At 31.6% G+C, this 20,566-nt stretch overlaps 6 protein-coding genes across 6 annotated transcripts in view; 2 read left to right on the forward strand and 4 right to left on the reverse strand.

Annotated features, from left to right (window-relative positions):
- Window positions 1–4,622: 4,622 nt before the first annotated feature.
- On the forward strand, window positions 4,623–7,347 carry LOC128390704 (uncharacterized). Its single transcript, XM_053350459.1, has 2 exons — window positions 4,623–4,808; window positions 4,935–7,347. The coding sequence occupies exons 1-2, from the start codon at window positions 4,734–4,736 to the stop codon at window positions 6,687–6,689; spliced, it is 1,830 nt and encodes a 609-aa protein (XP_053206434.1). The 5' UTR covers window positions 4,623–4,733; the 3' UTR covers window positions 6,690–7,347.
- Window positions 7,348–8,232: 885 nt separating this feature from the next.
- LOC128390705 (cAMP-dependent protein kinase regulatory subunit-like) lies at window positions 8,233–12,762 on the forward strand. Its single transcript, XM_053350460.1, has 5 exons — window positions 8,233–8,522; window positions 9,668–9,844; window positions 10,432–10,632; window positions 11,336–11,555; window positions 11,847–12,762. Exons 1-5 carry the CDS (start codon window positions 8,367–8,369, stop codon window positions 12,221–12,223), a joined length of 1,131 nt encoding a protein of 376 aa, XP_053206435.1. The 5' UTR covers window positions 8,233–8,366; the 3' UTR covers window positions 12,224–12,762.
- On the reverse strand, window positions 12,763–15,025 carry LOC128390709 (uncharacterized). The gene is made up of 2 exons (XM_053350463.1): window positions 13,897–15,025; window positions 12,763–13,858 (listed from the first exon to the last, which is right to left on the reverse strand). Exons 1-2 carry the CDS (start codon window positions 14,626–14,628, stop codon window positions 13,025–13,027), a joined length of 1,566 nt encoding a protein of 521 aa, XP_053206438.1. The 5' UTR covers window positions 14,629–15,025; the 3' UTR covers window positions 12,763–13,024.
- A 275-nt stretch (window positions 15,026–15,300) lies between these two features.
- On the reverse strand, window positions 15,301–16,882 carry LOC128390708 (MICOS complex subunit MIC27-like). The gene is made up of 3 exons (XM_053350462.1): window positions 16,717–16,882; window positions 15,517–16,606; window positions 15,301–15,370 (listed from the first exon to the last, which is right to left on the reverse strand). Exons 1-2 carry the CDS (start codon window positions 16,792–16,794, stop codon window positions 16,151–16,153), a joined length of 534 nt encoding a protein of 177 aa, XP_053206437.1. The 5' UTR covers window positions 16,795–16,882; the 3' UTR covers window positions 15,301–15,370; window positions 15,517–16,150.
- A 96-nt stretch (window positions 16,883–16,978) lies between these two features.
- LOC128390706 (uridine diphosphate glucose pyrophosphatase NUDT14-like) lies at window positions 16,979–18,430 on the reverse strand. The gene is made up of 6 exons (XM_053350461.1): window positions 18,194–18,430; window positions 17,898–18,123; window positions 17,737–17,803; window positions 17,566–17,646; window positions 17,385–17,444; window positions 16,979–17,290 (listed from the first exon to the last, which is right to left on the reverse strand). The coding sequence occupies exons 1-6, from the start codon at window positions 18,356–18,358 to the stop codon at window positions 17,158–17,160; spliced, it is 732 nt and encodes a 243-aa protein (XP_053206436.1). The 5' UTR covers window positions 18,359–18,430; the 3' UTR covers window positions 16,979–17,157.
- Window positions 18,431–18,549: 119 nt separating this feature from the next.
- Window positions 18,550–20,566, reverse strand: part of LOC128390703 (zwei Ig domain protein zig-8-like) — a 110,388-nt gene continuing 108,371 nt past the window's right edge. Inside the window, exon 4 of the mRNA XM_053350458.1 lies at window positions 18,550–19,967. Within this exon, the coding sequence (XP_053206433.1) occupies window positions 19,504–19,967 (464 nt within the window). The 3' untranslated portion in view covers window positions 18,550–19,503. The remainder of the gene's footprint in view (window positions 19,968–20,566) is intronic.

Raw genomic sequence — 20,566 nt, forward strand, 5'->3', positions numbered from 1 at the left:
TGATCAGCAAGAAGGAAATCAAATGATTAAGATTAACTAACCTTAACTTATTAATCAATTGTTGATGATTTGGACATAAATACCTTCCTGTTTTCTTACCCTGATCATTAATTGATTGTGTAATTGTTTACAACCACAATTTAAATTATTGATCTGAATGTTTATTATTATGATTAAGATGATTGTTATTGGTTAAATTGTTAAAGGTTACGGAATGAGAATCAGAAAATATATTCTGATTAGTTGATTGTAGTTGATGAAACAATTCAATTTATTTGATTGGCATTAAATGATCATCATTATAATCAGCACTCTATGTGTGATAATTAATTTAACCAAATTGTAAACCAGGCCAGGTCAGGTATAAACCATCAAATGTGTCACTTTAAATTGTAACAATTAACAGACAATCATGATGATGATTCCTTAAATGATGATCACACTCGGTCAGCCGGAAGTGGAAATGTACTTCCTCTGGGCTGATGAAGATAACGATTAAGATGATGAAAGTTATTCAATTACTTATTTACCTGTGCGAATTAGCCTTGAGCAAGATGAGAAATTAAATCAGTTAACTAACGTTGATTAAGGTTAAACAATTTAAAACAATTATTCCTCCAACGAGAAACACACACAAACTAATTTAATGTATTAATTTAATTGTTAAACTTGATTCCGGCTTTGAATCAATGTGAGAGTTTAATTTGATATTGTTGGGAAATAATTTTATTTTATTTAATTATTCAATTAATTATCAATGTTATTACATCATTTAAATCATAATTCACCAATTAATTGAGTTTCGTTGTTGATTATTATCTCTTAATTATGGAGCAAAAACTTGCCAACAATTAGTGTAAACTAGAACAATAATTATCTTAAACTTGGCTGACAATTAATTGCTGATAATTTATGTTTGTGGTTGTTAATCAAAAATGTCCATCATTTAATTGGTCAATTATCGAGTTGTACAATTAATCAAATTAAAGTTAAACATCATTAAAGTTTAAAGTCAATTTAACTAAACAAAAAACAATCTTGATAATCATTAACAATTAACAGTTTGAATGTTATTTCGGGTTAATCACAATCAAAGTACAATTTAAACAATAATAATAATAATTAACTCTCATCTCATGATAAACAATGAATAATCTAATATTTCATTAATGATTGTTGATTAAATTAACTGTTAATTTTAGTAATTTGATTAAATGATTTTTAATCAACGTTCACATTCACTGATCTTGATTGAGTTAATCAACTTAAATTGTTTATTAATCCAATAGGTTTGCTAATTTTTCAGCTTCCTCATCATCTTCATCACTTAATCAACTGGAATAATGTTGCAAATTAAATTTCAATCTTAAATAGTAGTTAGTTAATTGTTGGATATGCTTCGGGTTAGATTACATTTATGAGAGAAGACATTTTAATGATTTAAATTGTGGAAATAGTGATGAAGTTAATGAGAAGATGATTAACTTTGATTGTAGAACTTTTTTATTTTCTGATTACATTAACTATCCACTTATTATTATAATTAACTGTCATTTAATTTACTTTTGATTATATTTGTGGTTATGATTGTATTTTAAGATCTACAAACATTTACATTTCTTTGTCAGAGTAACAATTAATTTACAACAATTTGTATATTCTTAGTAAAGTTAATTGTCAATTTTAGATTGTAAATAAGTATGAAATTAAAATGAGAATTAAAAAACAATCAACTATTGAATCTAATCAATTGGTATGGATTAAGATGAAGCTAATTGATTAGATTTGGTTCTTAAATTGGATTAACTTTTGGTCAGTTTTAATTAACGTTCACAATTTGATAATCTTTCCAAATATTTACTTACAATCAATTGATTTAATTGATCGGTTTAATTGTAATAATATTATCCTCCATTCAATAAGTGAATACAATGTTCATAGTTTGACAATCTTGATTGTTTTATTGAGCTAATAACAATTAGTCAGTTAATTTTGATGAAAAAAAGATTAAGAGATTGGAATAGCTTGTTAATTGCTGATCAATTCTCGTAAGTTAATCACAATCAAGTATATTGGGGAAAAGAAGGACAATTAAAAAAGGGCAAAAATGAATTCACATTATGTTTGATTTTGATTGAACTTCTTCTTGTTAAATTGTTTCTAATTAGTGTTGATTAAACTGATTTTATGGAATTGGAATGATAAATGTTAACAACAATTAACATAAATGGGAGATTAAAAAGTTTCGAGTATTAAATCATCTTCATTTTCTTCCGGTTAATCAAGAGAAATGAGATTAAGTTTGGAGAGTTCAATCAGCTGATTTAGGAATTTTCATCTTTTTCTGTGTTTCTCTTTGGGTTTTCATCGAGATTAATTTGATTTATTGCTAATCATTGACATGATCAACTGATTTGATCCCAATTAGATGTCATTGGAATGTTGAGCAAAAGGTGAAAGTGATTTGTTCATCTTTAAGGAATAACGATTAGCTGAATATTCATGTTGATGGTGAAAGAAAAAGGTGAGAAAGTAAAAGGATGAAAAGAAAGAGAAAATATAAAATAGCCTGAGGGTAAATTTTCTTCTTTCTTTTTGATTTCTTCTTCTTTTATAGCTTATTCTTATTGAGAATCTTTTTCGCCCAAATTGTTATTCGTGATTTAAGTGAAGCTGAATATATAAACAGTATCATGGCGATAGATAATATATAACCTACTTCCGCAGAAAAGAAAATAACATTTACCTGATCCAGAAGTAAGAAAATAAAATGGCCTGAGGGTGAAAGACGCAGAAAACTTGAACTAAGGGATGGAAAGTCCAAGAAGATGAAAAAAACAAGAAGGAGGAGGAGGTTCGTCATCATGATCTCCACCACCAGTAACCTCTCTCATCCCTTTTCACCTTTCATCTCTTGATGATCTTCCCCCTTAAATCATTTACCGTTAGACCTAATTTACTTTCTCTCTCTCTCTCTCTCTCTCTCTCTCTCTCTCTCTCTCTCTCTCTGGGTTGATCCTTCCGACTCAAATTTTGGGTATAAAAGTGATGACCACTTGATCAACATCACCATTCAATCATCTCAAGTTTTACAAACAACAATCAACAACTTGTTTTAGTTTCATCTCCAAAAGGATAACCTCTTACAACCAACATCAAGTAAGATTAAGATAATGAAAGTGTTTCAATCAATATTCAATTCACTAATTGTTACTCTGTGTTAATCTAAACATAATTATTACCACCACAACTTTGGATTACTCTTGACATTCGTGATTTGTGTTCATTTAGTTCTAATTCAGTGAATTGAATGTGATTCGAAAACTTTTCTTTCTCTCTTTTTAATTTTTTCTCTCATTTCTTTGGGATTCTCTCTAATTATCTTGTTCTTCCTCTTCTTCTTACCATTTATAACACAGAATGCGTTCAATCACAATCTGTCTCTTGATCGCCGCCATCATGATCATCCTTGTTACTTTCGCTCCATCAGGAAATGAGGCCTCACGAAGGAAACTCATGAAAATCAAGAAACTCGCCGCTCTTGCCCTTCTCCTTAAATCCAAGAAAAAGTACATCTTCCCCATTCCACTCCCACTCCCAGTTCCAGTTCCGTAAGTATTTCAAGATGTCCGAAGAAAACTCGATTAGCCTCCATTGAACAATCCTAATCCTAATCTTAATCTCTCCCTTTAATCCTCACAATGACAAACACAACAGAGTCATCAAGAAGACCGTCCAAGCCTGGCCTGAACCCTCATGGTCTGAACCCTCATGGCCAAGCAGCGACTCTTGGTCCGAGCCCCAAGGATGGTGGTAAATGTTAACCATTTAATTACATAAATCATCATTTGGTAAAACTTTTTTTAATAAACAATCAACAAAATGGTAGCTGGATTATCTGAATTAAACTCTCATGTTTCAAACTCATCATCATTCATTAACAAACAAAAACCTCATCATCATCCTGATTTCATCTTCATCATCACCATCACTTCATCAACATAAATTATCATCAATGTTATTTTTTTTAAACCACACAAACAATTAGCTGATTTTCACCCTTTAAAAGATTAACTTTGTTAAAATAAATCAAAATCATCAGAGAAAAATCCCTTGTTTTCTAATTCTGTACAATCAATTTAATGAATTAATGTCTAATTCTTTAAACCGATTGACTTAATTGTTAATTAACTGTAGTCACACTGGTCAATTGTAATAGAGGAATCATAATCAAAGGAAAAACCATAAAATGCTCAAGTCAACAATCAACTTAATTTCAGAAACCGTTTTTTTCTTTAAATAATCATCATTCACTCTGCGAGTGTCAATATGATATTTTAAATAAATTGCCAATAACATTAATTAAACAAAAACAATTCGTCTCATGATTTATTAAATTGCCGAAAACAAATTAACTGAAATGATCTTTTCCCTTTTTTAAAAGTCGTTCAATTAGAAAGTTTTGACTAATTAATTACTACAATTAATAGTTTTCAATAAAGTTAATTGTTCTTCTTCGACTTTTTAATTCGGTTCGGTTTTAATTGTAATTAACTTTCGATACATTCACTTGAATCGATGTTCGATTGTCAACCAGACACGTGATTCTTTTTGGCGGTAAAATTTTCTTTCTCTTTTTTTTCTCAAGATTTTCTGTTCTCTCTTTTAATTGTTTTTAATTTAGATTTAATTTTCTTTTATTAATTGGATTGCATGTTTTTAATTCTAACACTATGAGTTCCCTTCAGCATGCGAAAGAAAATAATTACAATCAATTCACGAGATTAATTGACTCTTTGGAAGATCGGGTAAGATTTTTGTTGTTTTTTCTTTTTCTATTCTATTTATTTTGTTTTCTTTGTTTTCAGTTTTTGTGATTCTTGTTTTTTTTTCTAATTAACTTTTTTTTCTATTCTTTAATTTTTCTTTTCTAGTATAAGTTGAATGAAGGTGATGCCATTGTTGACATTAATAGTTTACAAGTTGTTAGGACCAGAAGTGGTCGTGTTTCCAAACCAAGAATTACCCCTAAATCAAAACCCGCTGCGACTTCGAGTGTATCAAAGTCAAAAAGAGGTCGAAAACAATCGACTGGAACTACCAGACAATCAACTGGATCATCGATTCCACTTTCACAATCAACTCAAGATTCTTCTGGCTTTGAATCAGCTACTTATGATTCTCAAGAAGGCTCACCATTAGAGCCAAATTTAGTCGTTGCTCAAAGTATTCTTTTTGATCGACCAGCACAATTAGAGGCTACTAAAAATTTACTCTCAATCCTGGAATCAGGAGGACCTTTGAGTAGTAAAACTGCTTCTAATCTTTATGAGCGATTTAGAGTTACTCTTGGACGAGATGAGCTTCCTAACAAAGCAAGTGTGCGGCCTTTTTTTACCTTTCATGAAGATCATGACATTGGTGTTACTCTACTTTTCGATACTCCTGATCTTACCCCATGGACTCTCATTTGTCTCAAATTTTTCGGTGAAGAAAACCTTGGTTTATACCAGCAAATTTATAGACATGTCCTTGTAGAAGCAGCAGCAAAAACAAATAATGGTTCAGCCAAAAAGATGATCACATCAACACCCACAACACGATCATCGGTTAACACACAAAGATCAGAATATCTTGCCGTTGTTGCGGTTCGTCGAAGTGGCGGATCCAAGCAAATGGACATGGATTCTGAAAGTGAATTTGGTAATCATCTTAATCATACTCGTCCTGCAAATCAACCTGCAGCAAATAAATCACCGTCAGGCATGTCAAGTGCTTATACCTCGCCAACATCAATTCCTGTTTATCATCCTTCAATTGATAGTATTGTTTACGAAAATGACAAGCAACTCGCATCACTTCAAAAATTAGCCGAAATTATGAGACAAAACGACGATGAGAGTAAACAAGTGAAAAGAAAATTAATCGCTCGAGCTGGTAGAGCATTGGGACACGATTCGATGCCTTATGGTGAAAACATTTATCCATTTTTCACTTTTCACGAGAAAGGAGAGATCGGGGTTAGCTTTTTATTCAACATCAAAACTCTTAGTCCTTGGACAACCATTTGTAAACTTTACTTTGGCGGTGAAATACTTAATATATGCAGTGATATTTATCGAATGATGAACCGTCCACAAATAGAATCACTCGAAAAATTGGAACAATTAGCTATCAGTTATCGTCAACAACCTCAACAATCGAAAATTTTACGAGCTGCCATCTCTCAGGTTCACGATGAAAGATCAAAGGAAAGTTGCCAAAAGTCAAATCAACAGCCATCTATGAGTACACCAATAACCCGATCATCTAGAGCGTTTTCACCCGTGGTAATCAACAACACTGCTCCTCCATATCGTCGGTCTATCCCACAATCTCCAGCCTCATCATTATCAGGATCAATTGAAGATTCACCAATACCTGAACCGAGAAGAGCTCGAATGCTTTGCCGAACAACAAGCGTCCGTAGAGTGACACGACCACGGAAATCAACAGTTCTCGTTGATATCAACAATGGTAACATCCAATCAACTGGTATCGATTTAGCCTTAACTCCTCCCGCTCTCAAAAAAACACGTCGATCGACAACCTTCATGGTTGGAAAAGGTTTCTCAGAACCAAGTTTCGCTCTCGCCAAATCAGGTCGCAAACCAGCGCTGTCCAGAGTCAATACCACTCATCATCTGTAATTTTCCATTAATCATCCAAAATCTAACTCTCTCTCTCTCATCCATACACACCACCGATTCATCAGGCATAGTTTTCTAATTTGATTTATCTAATCATCGTCAGAAAATTTTCATCCTTCCAATGTTTTTGTATTATCTTACTGAATGTTTAATATATTTAATTGTTGTGAATGATTAAATATATTATTCTAGTAACTTATTACAATTACATTATTTTAATATAAAGAAATGTTTACGCTCATCAAATTAGAGGAAACTTTTTAATTAGTGATTTGACTCTTTCATTTTTCTTGAAGTATCATTACAAAAACAAAGTTTATCTTATTACATTTAATTAATTTCTATTAGGAATCAATGTTTCTATTTGATTACGAGTGTTTAATTTGATGATTTAAATTCATTAAGTAACAAATCATAACAGTTAAATTGTTTCCTTTTTATGCCAAAAATTGAGAATGGAAAATTAAGTTGATAGAATTAACAATTTATTCTTATGACTTTCTTTTCTAATATTATCCATTTATGTAACAACAATTAATTAATTTCCATGTTTGCATGTTGATACTCCCAAATTAAGACAGAACTCGATTTAAATTGTGATAATCCCTTGACGATTCCTATGCTGATTAAAATTCCCTTGATTGAATATTTTCTTAAACTTTCGTACAGAAATTTAATTACTTTTCTTTCACAATAATCATTGTCCTCTAAATCATTTACAATTAACTGATTGCCCGATCTCTTTACACTTTCTTCTCAATTTAAACAAATTGTAAAAAGAAAAAGCTTCCAGCAAGGTTATCATAATTTAAAATAATTCATCCAATTAGTAAATTATCGCGAGTTAATTTTCAGCCTCAATCTTGAGAAAAGTTATCAAGAGTAACAATTAGTTTAATTTCTGAGAATTAAGAAAATTTCAATTCTCCTTGGACCTCAACCGATTGTTGTTGATCAATTGTGATATTAATAGAAAATCAAATGATTTCAATAATTTTCGATATTCTAATCAACGTAATCAACTGGGCTGATTAACGTTCTAACATAATCTGAAACTCTAGTGACGTAGATTGTTAACAAAATTACAATTTAAAGTAAACAATTAAGAGAAAAACTAATTAATGTGTAAACAAAAGAGAATCAAGAAAAATTGGAAAGGTTAAAAATCTGATTAACTGAAAACTCAATTTAAGAAAATTAATCAAGTAAACGATCACAATTTAAAAGAAGAAGAAGAAAAAAACTAATCAGCTCAACGATTTATTGATTGATTTTCAACGAAACTGTTGATTCAAACTCGGAGCCAAAGAGAAAGAGAGAGAGAGAGAGAAAGGGAAAGAATAAATTCTCAAGAGTAACTGGATAATCATGGAGATAAAATAATTGAGCAGAAGCATGAGAGAGATTGAGAGAGAAGGAAGAAAGAGAATTAAAAGGAAGACAGGAAAATAGAAAGAAATTGAATAAAAGAATAGAATGTAAATGTAAGAGAAGAAAAGAAAGGAGAAAATATTGCAGACAGAAAGGTCGAAAGAGAGAAAGAGAAAGAAAGAGAGAGAGAGAGAGGGTGAGATGGAAACGTAGTTGTTGATATGAAGAAAAATAAAAAGCTCATATTCTAATATTGTTGATTATTGTTCGTGTTTTCATCTCTCTCTCACTTTCTCTGATATTTACATGATGGAAGAGGAAGCAAGTCGCCGAGAGTGTGAGGCTTATGTTCAGCGACATAATATCCAAGGAATTCTGAAAGAATGTATCGTTAGTTTATGTGTATCTCGTCCAGAGAATCCAATTAAATTTCTCCGAGAATATTTCCAAAAATTGGAAAAGGTCAGTATTTTGTTTCTCTCTCTTTCACCCATTTTCTTTTCTCTTCTCTTTCTCTTCCTATTCCTCTTATTCTCTGATTAATTTCTTTCCTTTTTTTTCTTCTATTCTCCCATTTTTCAAAATTTCTCTCTGTCTTTTTTCTCTGTCGATAAAATAACCCAAAATTCTCTTCATATATACTGTGTGTCTCTCCCTTTTCTATTTTCAAGATTCTCTCTCTCTCTCTTCCTTTCTTTCTTTTTTCTTCTATTGGTACATAATTAGAGGACCAATACTTTGAGACAACTATGAAAATAATGTAAGAAAGAGAGAACATGAAGGAAACAAGAGTTTGGAACCCAAAAGAAAGACAGAAAATATCATCTTCTCTTACATTATTATCTTCATTAATGTTAAGATGTTAGAGGAAAAAAAATGGTTTATGTTGCCAAAAGTTAACCTTATTTTTTTCTCAATCTACTGAAGAAGATGAAAAATCTTCTCTTTCTTTTTCTCTTTCTTATCTTCCTCTGTTTCAATATTTCATTTTCTATGTAAGAAATACCATTTAGCTTTCTAACTATTCAGTTGACCCTGTTACCCAAATAAACAGGGTATCCAATGTTTAGTTACATTGGTTAATTTTTCTCTTATTTTCTTTTTTTGCTCTTGTTTTTTTTTCTATTTTATTTAATATTCTGTTTTAATTATTTCTCATTAATTTAACCTCATCATCATCGCCATCATCAATATTTATATGTGTCTCTCTTTTTCTCATCTCATCTCACCTTGTCTCTCTTTCTCCTTCTCTCTCTCTCTCTCTTCCAATCTCTAACCATACAAAACCACAACTTCCACTTTCTCTCTCTCTCTCTATCTCTCTTTCATTTCTCTCTATCAGTACCTTACATACATTCAATTATTAACTAACCTTAATACCAACCACCATTTTCTGGTTTCTCTTTCTTCTCTTCTCTTTCCTTTCCTCTTTCGTTGTTACAATTCTATTCTCTTTTATATTCTGTGTATAAATAATCATTTCTCTCTCTCTCTCTTTCTCTCTTTCCCTCTTAATCATGGACGGCCAATATTCTAAATGTAAAATTCCATCTGCATCTACATCTTCTGTTTCAACCTCATCTTCTATCGGATTGTTATCATCACAGGAGGAATCAATTCTTCACCGTCAACAGCAGCAACAGAATAAAGCACCAATCTCACCTCCCGGTGATGAAAGGGAAGACGATGTATCCCCAGTCCCAACAATTGCTCAAAGGACTCGACGTGGTGCTGTAAGCGCTGAAACATATTCTGAAGAAGATGCTACAACTTATGTTAAAAAGGTTGGAACTGTTAACATGGTTAATACCCAGAGAAATATCTCCCTCTCTATCTTTATAAACACTCATCTTAATGAAAACAGAGAAAGAAACAAGCAAGGCTATCACTATAAAAGAATAATATTTAATTGTGTTCCTGATTGTCTATTCATTGATCATTAATCATCTCCGGTCATCAAGCTGAATAATAATACAAGAGAAGAGAAAAATGATAATTTCATTTTCATTTTTTCAACGAATTTGCTCATCTAAACATATCTTTCTCTGTTTAGTGAAATATTCGTCCTCTAATTTGACCTGATTAACGTTATTAATTTGTCTTTGATTTGATTCTTTTTGTTTCTTTAATTGTTATTTTCTAGTTGACATTTATTCCATTTAACTACCACCACATCATTAATTGTAACTTTCTTTTTTCTCTTTTCTCTTTCTCTTTCTCTTTTCACTTTTTTTTGCTTTTCTCTCTTCACTTGTATTTCTCCTTCATGGTTCATTCATCGATAATATCAACATATCATCATGACGATCATCATCTCCATACCGCCGTCAAAATTATCACCATCATCATGATTATCAACACTATCAACCAGGTTGTTCCCAAAGACTACAAAACAATGGCTGCTCTCTCAAAAGCCATTGAAAAGAATGTACTTTTTAAGCATCTGGATGAAGGAGAGAGAAGCGAAATATTTGATGCGATGTTTCCTGTTGTTCATAAACAAGATGAAATCATAATTAAACAAGGAGATGAAGGAGACAATTTTTATATCATTGATGAGGGTGAAGTCGAGGTAAATTGATTGGAATCAATTAATTTAATTGAGAGATTAAGTACCATTTGCATTGTGGATTGTGTTGTGTACTTGTGTTTATAAAGCTCCAATGAGATATTTCTTACCTTCAATGTTGCATCTTTCTCTCTCTCTCTCTCTCTCTCTCCCTCTATTTATCTCTTTCCTTTTCTCTTTCTTTCCACCAAAAACAACCATGATTATCCAAGGACGTCTCAGTCTCACTCTTATTTTTCTTCTTCTCTTTTCTGTCTTTTTTATTTCCTTTCTCTGTCTTTCTAATTCTCTTTTCTCATGCCCTCTCTCTTTCTCTTTCTCTTTTTGTTTACTGTAATCACATTCATCTTCAATTCTCTTCTTCTTTTCTTCCCCTCTCTCCCTATTCTGATTATTCTCCAATCCATTTCCATACCAATTTCTTTTCTCTTCCGTCGTTTAGTTTATTCTTTTCTCTTTGAAAGTTTTATTTCTCCTTAAAATCCAACTGATTGATTTTATTCAGATGCGATTTTCTCTACATGATTTCAGATTTTGACTTTTACTCATTGATTCAGGTCAAAAAATCATATTACTCAATATTTTTCCTTTCCATTACTTTTCACTTCCATAGTTACCTTAAGTTTTTTTTCGTAACATCATCGATGTCTTTGGCTTTTATTGATGTAACATTTTCTCTCTTATTTAATTTATCTTTCCTTCTTAGGTATTTGTCAACAATAACCTAGTAATAACCATCATTGAAGGCGGAAGCTTTGGTGAATTAGCTCTTATCTATGGAACACCAAGAGCAGCTACAGTCAGAGCCAAAGTAGATTGTAAATTATGGGCCATTGATAGAGACACATATCGACGTATCCTTATGGGAAGTACTATTAGAAAGAGGAAATTGTACGAAGAATTCTTGAACAAGATTTCCCTGTTTGGTAAGTTATCAGAAAGAATGAAAAAATGATGATGATAAACAGCAGGAAAAAACGATACTTAAATGATGAAAGATATAAAATATGAGAGTGTTTAATTTTTTTGATTTGTTCTATTGTTTTAATTGTTCTTATCTTTATTTTTCATTTCACCTTCACATCAAACAATCATCATCATCGCCATGGTCACTTTTAAATAATCATCGTATTTGATTATTCCATCAATCACTATTTCATCTTTAATCAACCGGTGAACTTTTGTTGAATCACCACCTACTATGATGATCGGAACAGAGAGTCTTGATAAATGGGAAAAATTGACCATAGCTGATGCTCTGCAACCAGTAATTTATACTGACGGTGAAGTTATCGTTGAACAAGGTCAACCTGGAGATGATTTCTACATTATTGAAGATGGTACAGCGATTGTGTACCAACGTCGAGTAGACAATGAACCCCAAACCGAAGTGAGTAGGCTTGGACCAGGAAAGTATTTCGGTGAGATCGCTTTACTTTTGGATCGACCTCGAGCTGCTACCGTAGTTGCCAGTGGACCACTAAAATGTGTCAAACTTGATCGAGCTCGATTCGAAAGGCTCCTTGGACCTTGTTCGGATATTCTCAAACGCAATATGGAACATTATAATTCACTGATTTCATTATCTGTTTGAAGATGATTGTGTTTTTTTCTGAAAAGTTTTATTTTGAAGGAGTTTTATTGTATTATTACAAATTGTTAAATTGCTCCTTGGGATGTCAAGAATTAAGTTTCACTCCTTTAATCCTGTGTTATCTTCATCTCCCTCCTTCCCTCTCTCTCTCTCTCTCTCTCTCTTTACTTACTATGTTAGGTCTTCATCGACATCATCACCACCATCATCATTAACATGTATCATCAGTATCTCACCAATTCACTGATTTCTCTTTTCTTCTTTGTCCTCTAAACTATTGACGTTACAATGGGACAGAGATTAACTCTGAATACATGTAATATCTTCTTGTCATCTTCTTCCACTTTTCTTCTTCTACTTTCTCTTCATTTTCTCTTTTCAACACTTTTTGCACACCAACATCAAGCAAACATAAATTGTTACTTCACTAGTCTTATGTTTTTCCTTCTATCTCTCTGGGATCATCATCAACCATTAATATTGTCCTGATTCAAACAAACACCCAAATAAATACAAAAAAAATTACAAACAACCAAAAATTGTGACAAAAAAAAGATGAATGATACAATTTATATGCATGAATAATCATTTTTGATAGCAAACATTAATCCGTTAGATTGGATTTAGAAAAAAATGATGTGTAAAAGATAATTATACAAAAAAGTTCGGTTATGATTTAAAGTTGGCCTCATGATCACAACATATTGTATCCGAAACGTTGTTATTGATGATTAAAGCTCGATGCAAAACCAAAAATACAGAACAGTTGACAATTTATAATGTTTTTGTTTGAAATAACAATCAACAAGGTTCACTTTTCTTATGGTGATTGTTGATTACTTCATAACCGGGATCAGCAAATAAATCGTCATCATCATCGGTCGATTGTCTTATTAACTTTTCTATCTGTACATTTGGAGAAATCGATGATGATTTTGAAGGTCCACCAATTGAATTTGGACCAGAACTGTTTGTAATTTTATCGATGACCGCATAACATGGTTCACCTTTAGATTGATGAGAATTGATTACTTCATAGCCTGGATCAGCAAATGCATCATCATCATAATCATCTTCCGTCGATTGTCGCGTAACTTTAATTCTATGTACAGTAGAGACATTCGATGAATTTAAAGGTCTAGTAGTTGTAATTGAGGTTTGATTTGCACTTGAACTTGTATTAGGATTTTTATCAATAACAGCATAACAAGGTTCACTTTTTTGTTGATGGGCGTTGATCACTTCGTAACCAGGGTCAGCGATTGAATCTTCATCATCATCAGTCGACTGTCGAGTTACTTTAACAATATGTACAGGTGAAGTGACCGGTGACTTCGAAGGTCTATTAACTTCTGGTCGATTGATGTTCTTATCAATAACTGCATAACAGGGCTCACTTTTCTGAGAATTAATTACTTCGTAACCAGGATCAGCTATTAAGTAGTCTTCATCATCTGATTGTCTCCTTTCCATTGGTTTACCAGGAACGGATATAATTGCTGATCCAGTTTCACTATCCCCTGAATTGTTGACATTTTTATCTATAACTGCATAACAGGGCTCACTCTTTTTCTGATGAAAATTGACAACCTCATAACCAGGATCAGCTGTTGAATAATCTTCATCATCACAGGCCTTCTATCAATTGGTTTTCCTGCAACTGAAACTATAGCAGAACCAATCTCACCATCTCCAGAACTATTGACGCTTTTATCTATAACTGCATAACATGGTTCACTTGTTTGTTGATGGAAATTGACAACTTCATAACCAGGATCAGCTGTTGAATAATCTTCATCATCCGATTGTCTTCTTTCAATAGATTTCCCTTGGACGGAGATAACTGCTGATTCAACTTCATCATCACCAGAATTGTTAAGGCTTTTATCTATAACAGCGTAACAAGGTTCACTTTTATGCTGATGAAAATTGACAACCTCATAACCAGGGTCAGTTATTACATCCGCTTCATCACTTGACTGTCTTCCCAATTTACCATCATCAATGGTCGATGTGACAGAAGTGTTTGTGGCACCAGCGATTTCTTCATAAAAACATGACTCCCCTTCCCCGTCAACCTCATTATAATGATGCTCAAGAATGGCTCGTTCCGCCAATACCTTTGACAACGGCTCTCTCACTGAGATCTTATTATAGGAAATTTCCCCACCAAGACTACGGTCTTCATCAACTGTAGCATGATTATTGGAATTAATTCTCTCAATGGGCTGGCTAGTGTTCACTTGAGATGTTGTACAGACAGTGGCGGTGGTGGTTGTCGGAAGGGAAGACCTAAAAGGAAAGAAACGATCCCCTTTAGGGTTGGCGCGCTCATCAGAATCTCTGACAGGTGTAAATGAGCTTCGTTCCTTAAGAAGCCAATCACGACAGATACACAATCCCATGACCACAGAATCACAACAATTTACTTAAGAGTTAAATGGATCAAAATTTTATACTTCATCATCGAAAAGCTAATTAAATTCCAATTGTTAGAAAATTGAAAGTAAAAGTTGATAACCAAATAAAGGAAAACAAATTGTTTTGGAAACAAAGAAAATGGCAAATGATTCAACTCAACGGAACAGGAAATTCGGAGAGAGTGACATCTGGTGGGGTAAGGGGATAAAGAGAAAAGAATCGCGGTAAGTTTGTTTTCATTTAATCGACGATAACGGAAATAAATTTAGAATGAAAAAAAGGTATAACATTCTCGAATCATAGTGATTTATTTTACGAATCGAGAAAATTAATTTATATTTTGGTGTTTTACAGTTTGTGTAAAGATTCAGAAGAAATATTGAAAACAATCTATGCTTTAGCTGGAACAGCCTGTGTTGGTGCCACGGTTTTAACTACTGTTTTCTGCTTAGGTTGATCGATTCCTCTCTTTAAACGAATAGCTGCAAGTTCAGCTTTTGTCTTATTCTTATTACGAGCGTACCTAAGATTACGAAGAAGTTTTTGGCAAACCTGAGAGAGAAAAAGAATAAGAGAAAAAAGAACAAAATCCACAGTTAATACAAACAGAAAACCACATGTAGAAAAAGAGTTGAAAAAAGAATCCAAATCATCAACATACTCCTTTCATTGATTCCTTTCTGAATCGTTTGGGCTTTTTGATACCATTTCTGTGATCTTTACGATCTACAAGTTAAAACACCAAGGCAAAAAAACAGGAAAACAATCAAATGAGAAAACAACCAAAAGAAAAAAAAGACATTTAGTTAATAAAGAACACAAAATAGAATCAAGATTTTGAATAACAATTAATATAAGATTTAAGAACTTACTTTGATTGTGATTGGTGTGATTCTTTGACTTAGCCATCCTAAATAATTAAATTAACTTTGTTAACTAAAAAGAGAACAATTTAGAAAACAAAAACTAAATTAATTTAATTACCAAAAATAACCGATTCAATTTAACCAAGAAAAATTTTCTTTCAACGGAACCGGAAGAAAATAAACAGCTCCATCTATGGAGAAGCGAAGAAACAAATTGAGCGGTAATTTCGTTTTAATCATTTGGGTTAATCAACCGAGTGAATTAGTTAATTAGTTAATTGGTGGAAATGGAAATTTAGAATAAATAATTTTCCACTTAGATCACAATTTATTCTAGTGGTTAATAATGTTTTGTTTTCGTTGTTGAATTAAAAGTGAATTTGGGTCAATTCTGGTAAACTGAAACATGAGAATAAATTTCAATTAAATTTAGTTTTCCTTTAATTTTTACACAATCGGTTGATTACAATTATTGTAAACGAAATATTTTTTTTAACTGAATTTACACAAAATCGAGATGATTGGTTAATCTTTAAGCTTTTCTACTTGTATTAACATCTCATCATTTTGTTATTGTTGTAGTTTGCTTGAGATTTAAAGTGATTGATTGTTGTTAATTGTTCTGGAAATTTGATTGGAACTAATTCTCTTTGGAAGGAGGTGATTCAGATGATGATTTCGCTGCTGCAACAATTTTCTCGTAATTAGTTTTAACAACATAACCAGCTAAATCTAAAATGTCTTCCGATTGTTTTGGATAACAAACTCCGGTAGCGATTCCAACACCAGCTGATGTGTAGAGTAATTTCTTGAAGAAACCTCGTCTAGATGCTAAAAGAAGGCCAAATAATCCGCTGCCAGTAATTGCCAATGCTTTGGGCACAGTGTTGGTTTCATCGGTAATATAATCAAGTGTGGTCATTGAATGAGCTTTGGCTGTTTCAAAAATTTCCTTTGCTCGACCAGTGAAACCATCAAGAAATTTAAGATTCTCCATTATAGCAACTCGAACGGTTCCAATTCCTTCTTCAATCATTCCTCGTTCACCAGTTTCTATTTTATCCATTGGTGGGTATGGATTACCATATAAAGGTAACTAAATTGGAGAAAGAAATTAAAAAAATCAAATCAAAAACAACCGAAGGAGAGAAACAAAATCAAAATCAACATCAATTGAAATTAAATCGTAATTTTTAGGTAACTTACCTGATCGATGGTCACCAATTTAGCTTGTTTACCTTTACAACAGGGTTTATCCCCTGAGCTTTTGTCATCACAGGTCATTTTAATTAACTAATTTAAACAGGAAAATCAATTGAAAAGGAAAACAGTTTGTTGACAGTTTGTGTTGACCTTGTTGAGAATAATCGAACCAAAGATCGATTTTAAAAATGAAACGAAATCGATTTTCGATTTTCCCGAAAATTGGAATTAGTTTCAAGAGTTAAAGTGAATCTTTTGAATCAAATTGATTAGGAATTTGTTTTAATCATGGTAAACAATTAACGGTATTTGAAAATATTCAAGTAAAATTTTAAGCTAAATGTTTCTGTTTAAAATAAATGGTCAAGTGCTCATCAGAAAATCAAAATCATTAAAGTTGTTGAATTGATTTTAGTAATTGAACTTCATCTGTTAATCTTATAATTATGATGAATAGTTTTTGGGATAATGTTCAAGAAGAAACCAGGATAAGCCTAAAAGCATATGAGCAGGTCGTGAATAAGGTGAATCCCGATCATGGCACCAAAGTAATTTCCTTGATTCTTCAATTGTTAACCTAATAGTTTAAGAAAATGAGAGAATGAATTGGTTTAAACGAATTAAATTTCAAAGAAAAAAGAAAAGAAAATTTTCCAAATCAATTAACTTACTCAACAACTTCAATTCTTTCATTGTCTATTCCACCTCCGAGTGTTTTTTGTTGTGAATCACTGGAAAAGGTAAAATAGAAAGTGTAAAGAAATTCTTGTAATTAGAGCCAATTAAAGCTAAACACGATAATCACTTGGGTTTAATTAATGAGAGAGAGAAAGAAAGAGAAAAAAATCTCACGTGACTTCGGCGAAATAAATAGCATGAAGTGAAGCCTGTAATCCAACACTGGAACGTGACGAACAGACAAATTGAAGAGAACTAAATAAAAAAGAGAAATAAGAATATAATCAGTTATTGATTAACCAATAGATAATAGATTGATTATTGCGAATTAATCAAAAATCTAACCTAACGGGAATATCATAACCCGTTTCCTCAAGAACCTCTTCCTTGGCAATTTGTTCAATGGTTAAACCTAAAGACAAAAAAAAACCAAAACAAACAAAATTTATTAACAGAATTCATCATTTTAAAGACCGATTATTTTCAAAATTGTATCAACTAATTACCTGGTTTATCAATGATCCCGGCACACATTTCCAAAGTGTATCCATTAATTGCTGGGTCAACTTCAATTGTCCCCTTTTCCAGGTCAAAATTTTTCGCTGATGAGATAATCAATGAAGGTCTAAATTGCTTAACATAAATTAATTTTTTTCTATCCTTATTAAACAATATGATTCCAACACTGTCATGAGCTTTGACACAATCCCAAGCTAATTGTTTGTTACCATCCTAAAAAATTGATTAAAACAGAAACAATTACATCAATTAATTAACCAACAAAACAATTAAATCTACTTACAAGTGTATAATTTAATCTGATCGGTTTAAGATAAGCTGATCCAGAAGAGCCAATTGGTGAGATACTGATCACTTTGGGCTCTGGATTGTTGGACATTTTGATGGAACACCGTTGATTGTAGTAGCCGATAAAACAAGTTCGATTAAGAAAATTTCTATTAAACATAAAAGAGTAACAATTAATCACAAGAATGAAAATCAAAACTAAAATTAAACTGAATAAATGACCAGGCGTTCAAATCGATTTAAGAAAAAGAAAACAAACTATTAATCGAACTAAAAATCGATTTTTAATCTGAGTTGAATTTCGTTTGATAAATAAAAAATTATTGAACAAAATGTTAATTAAGTAAAAAGTTTAATCATTTATTGTGAGATGTTTTCTTCATTGATTAATTGTTATTTTACAATTAGAAGATTACAATTGCTTAGAGACAAATGATTTTGCCAATTTTTGCCAAAATTTTCACTATCAAATGAATCATTAATTGTTATCAAATACAAATGAATTTCCAATGGATTATCAATTAATTATTCATTAATTAGTTGATTTATATTTATAATTTTACATTTAAATTGTTAATTAATCTTTAAGTAGACAGAAAATTGTTGATTTAAAAGGCACAGAGTAAATTAATTCCTTTTTTTCCCCACCAACATGGAGAAGGAAAAAAAAAGTTCATCATTATTTTGATCATCATCCTGAAGATTGACCATCACCAAGTCCAGTTAATAATCATCATCATCATGAGGAAAAATTTCAAGTCAAAGTATATAAAAAAAAGTCAATAAGCCCTGAAGGTTTAGAGAATACAAGTTGATCAGATGATGAAGTGACCATGGCCAGTGGAAGATATCGGAATCGAGAATCGGGAATTGAAAGTTATCATAATTCAAGGAAGAAAAATGAAAAAGAAATGATAACAATTTGGAGCAAATTTCGAGGATGATGATGATGAAGATAAAAAAATTGCCATCTTCCAATAAGATCTAATAATTATGTAGAGGTCACTTTTATATACGAAACAATTTATTCGAGTTGGAAGCTGAATACTGGCCATCATCATCATATAAGTTTCCAAGATGACCAATACAATTTATCAGTTATTTTTACCTCTTCCTTAATCATCATCATAATCATTTTGATGACGATGCCTAATAATGATCATCATTATCACCATAATAACAAGATTCCTTGTGAATCATAATAATGACCATGTTTATGTTCATGATGATGATGATGATCATCATCATTTAGTATTAACTAGCTGGTATTTTGTTGATGATGTTGATGATATAATTGCAAATGAATCAACTGAAAACACCATGAAATGTGATCCAATACCACCAAGTACAACTTGAGCTGATTAAACCAACCATTAGAAGTGTATGTTGATTAAATTGTTGATTTGATTTATAAAAATGATTTGAATGTTGCATCGCCGCTGGATTATCACCATTAAGCACATTTACCGTTATGTTGGCCGGATCAGCGTATTGTGGTACTGGTCGGCAAGAATAATTACCAGAATCAGATGAACGGGAATTATGAATTTCAAGTGTACTAATCGTAATTGGACCTTTAATTGTTGACACTTTAACCCGTGAATCTGATGGATTAACAGTTTGACTTTGAAAGCCTAAAACTTGATTATCCTTAAACCAGTAAACAAACATTGGTGGTGATGCTGTTTGATTAATTATACAGGTTAAATTAATTGTATCCTTTGATTGATAATAGGTTGATGGTCCTCCCAATATCTCTGATTTAGCTTCTACAATCAAATGGATGATTAAATTAAACGAAAAAGGTAAACAACAATTAGTAAAATTAGTTCAACATTTACAGATTCAATTTAACCCCAAAGGTAAATTAAACTTTGAAACCATTGAAACAAATTATTGATTTAATTTTAATTCCTCCTTCCCATTAATTATTATTATCATCATCAGAATCAAGTGTTAATTATTCAATTGGTTAATCTAATTAACACAAACCAAACAATGTTTCAATAAAAAAAATGCTTCTGCTAATTAGCTAACTATAATTAGTCCCCTATCCAAGTAATATTATGATAATAATTAATATCTTTTACTGAAAAAAAAAATTTGCTCAAATTGTTCAACGATAATTAAAGCTAAACAACTTTCAATGGATTAAATTAGTTCAAATTAGATCGAGGAATTAATTAAATTAATTTGTCGAATGAAAAAAAAGTTTCTAAATATTAATAAACTTATTAATAGATTAATTTGATAACTCTCACTAATTCAGATTCATCTAAATCTAATCTAATTTTATTTATATTCCTCTTCATTGTTATTATTATCAAATTAGGAATTGATTCAATTTCATGTTGATAATCAAGGCAAA

Source organism: Panonychus citri, unplaced genomic scaffold, assembly GCF_014898815.1.
Source record: "Panonychus citri isolate SS breed McGregor unplaced genomic scaffold, ASM1489881v1 Contig00125, whole genome shotgun sequence".
Taxonomy (NCBI): domain Eukaryota; kingdom Metazoa; phylum Arthropoda; class Arachnida; order Trombidiformes; family Tetranychidae; genus Panonychus; species Panonychus citri.

What these genes read in the sequence shown, in the direction of transcription:
- LOC128390704 (XM_053350459.1), top strand. Translation starts at nt 4,734, where the DNA reads ATGAGTTCCCTTCAGCATGCGAAAGAAAATAATTACAATCAATTCACG. An exon ending in TTGACTCTTTGGAAGATCGG is followed by an intron (nt 4,809 to 4,934) that starts GTAAGATTTTTG and finishes TTTCTTTTCTAG; the next exon opens with TATAAGTTGAATGAAGGTGA.
- LOC128390705 (XM_053350460.1), top strand. Translation starts at nt 8,367, where the DNA reads ATGATGGAAGAGGAAGCAAGTCGCCGAGAGTGTGAGGCTTATGTTCAG. An exon ending in CTACAACTTATGTTAAAAAG is followed by an intron (nt 9,845 to 10,431) that starts GTTGGAACTGTT and finishes ACTATCAACCAG; the next exon opens with GTTGTTCCCAAAGACTACAA. An exon ending in TTGATGAGGGTGAAGTCGAG is followed by an intron (nt 10,633 to 11,335) that starts GTAAATTGATTG and finishes TTTCCTTCTTAG; the next exon opens with GTATTTGTCAACAATAACCT.
- LOC128390709 (XM_053350463.1), bottom strand. Translation starts at nt 14,628, where the DNA reads ATGGGATTGTGTATCTGTCGTGATTGGCTTCTTAAGGAACGAAGCTCA. An exon ending in GAGATGGTGAGATTGGTTCT is followed by an intron (nt 13,859 to 13,896) that starts GCTATAGTTTCA and finishes AATTGATAGAAG; the next exon opens with GCCTGTGATGATGAAGATTA.
- LOC128390708 (XM_053350462.1), bottom strand. Translation starts at nt 16,794, where the DNA reads ATGACCTGTGATGACAAAAGCTCAGGGGATAAACCCTGTTGTAAAGGT. An exon ending in AATTGGTGACCATCGATCAG is followed by an intron (nt 16,607 to 16,716) that starts GTAAGTTACCTA and finishes TCTCCAATTTAG; the next exon opens with TTACCTTTATATGGTAATCC.
- LOC128390706 (XM_053350461.1), bottom strand. Translation starts at nt 18,358, where the DNA reads ATGTTTAATAGAAATTTTCTTAATCGAACTTGTTTTATCGGCTACTAC. An exon ending in CGGGATCATTGATAAACCAG is followed by an intron (nt 17,804 to 17,897) that starts GTAATTAGTTGA and finishes TTTTGTCTTTAG; the next exon opens with GTTTAACCATTGAACAAATT. An exon ending in ATTTATTTCGCCGAAGTCAC is followed by an intron (nt 17,445 to 17,565) that starts GTGAGATTTTTT and finishes TACCTTTTCCAG; the next exon opens with TGATTCACAACAAAAAACAC.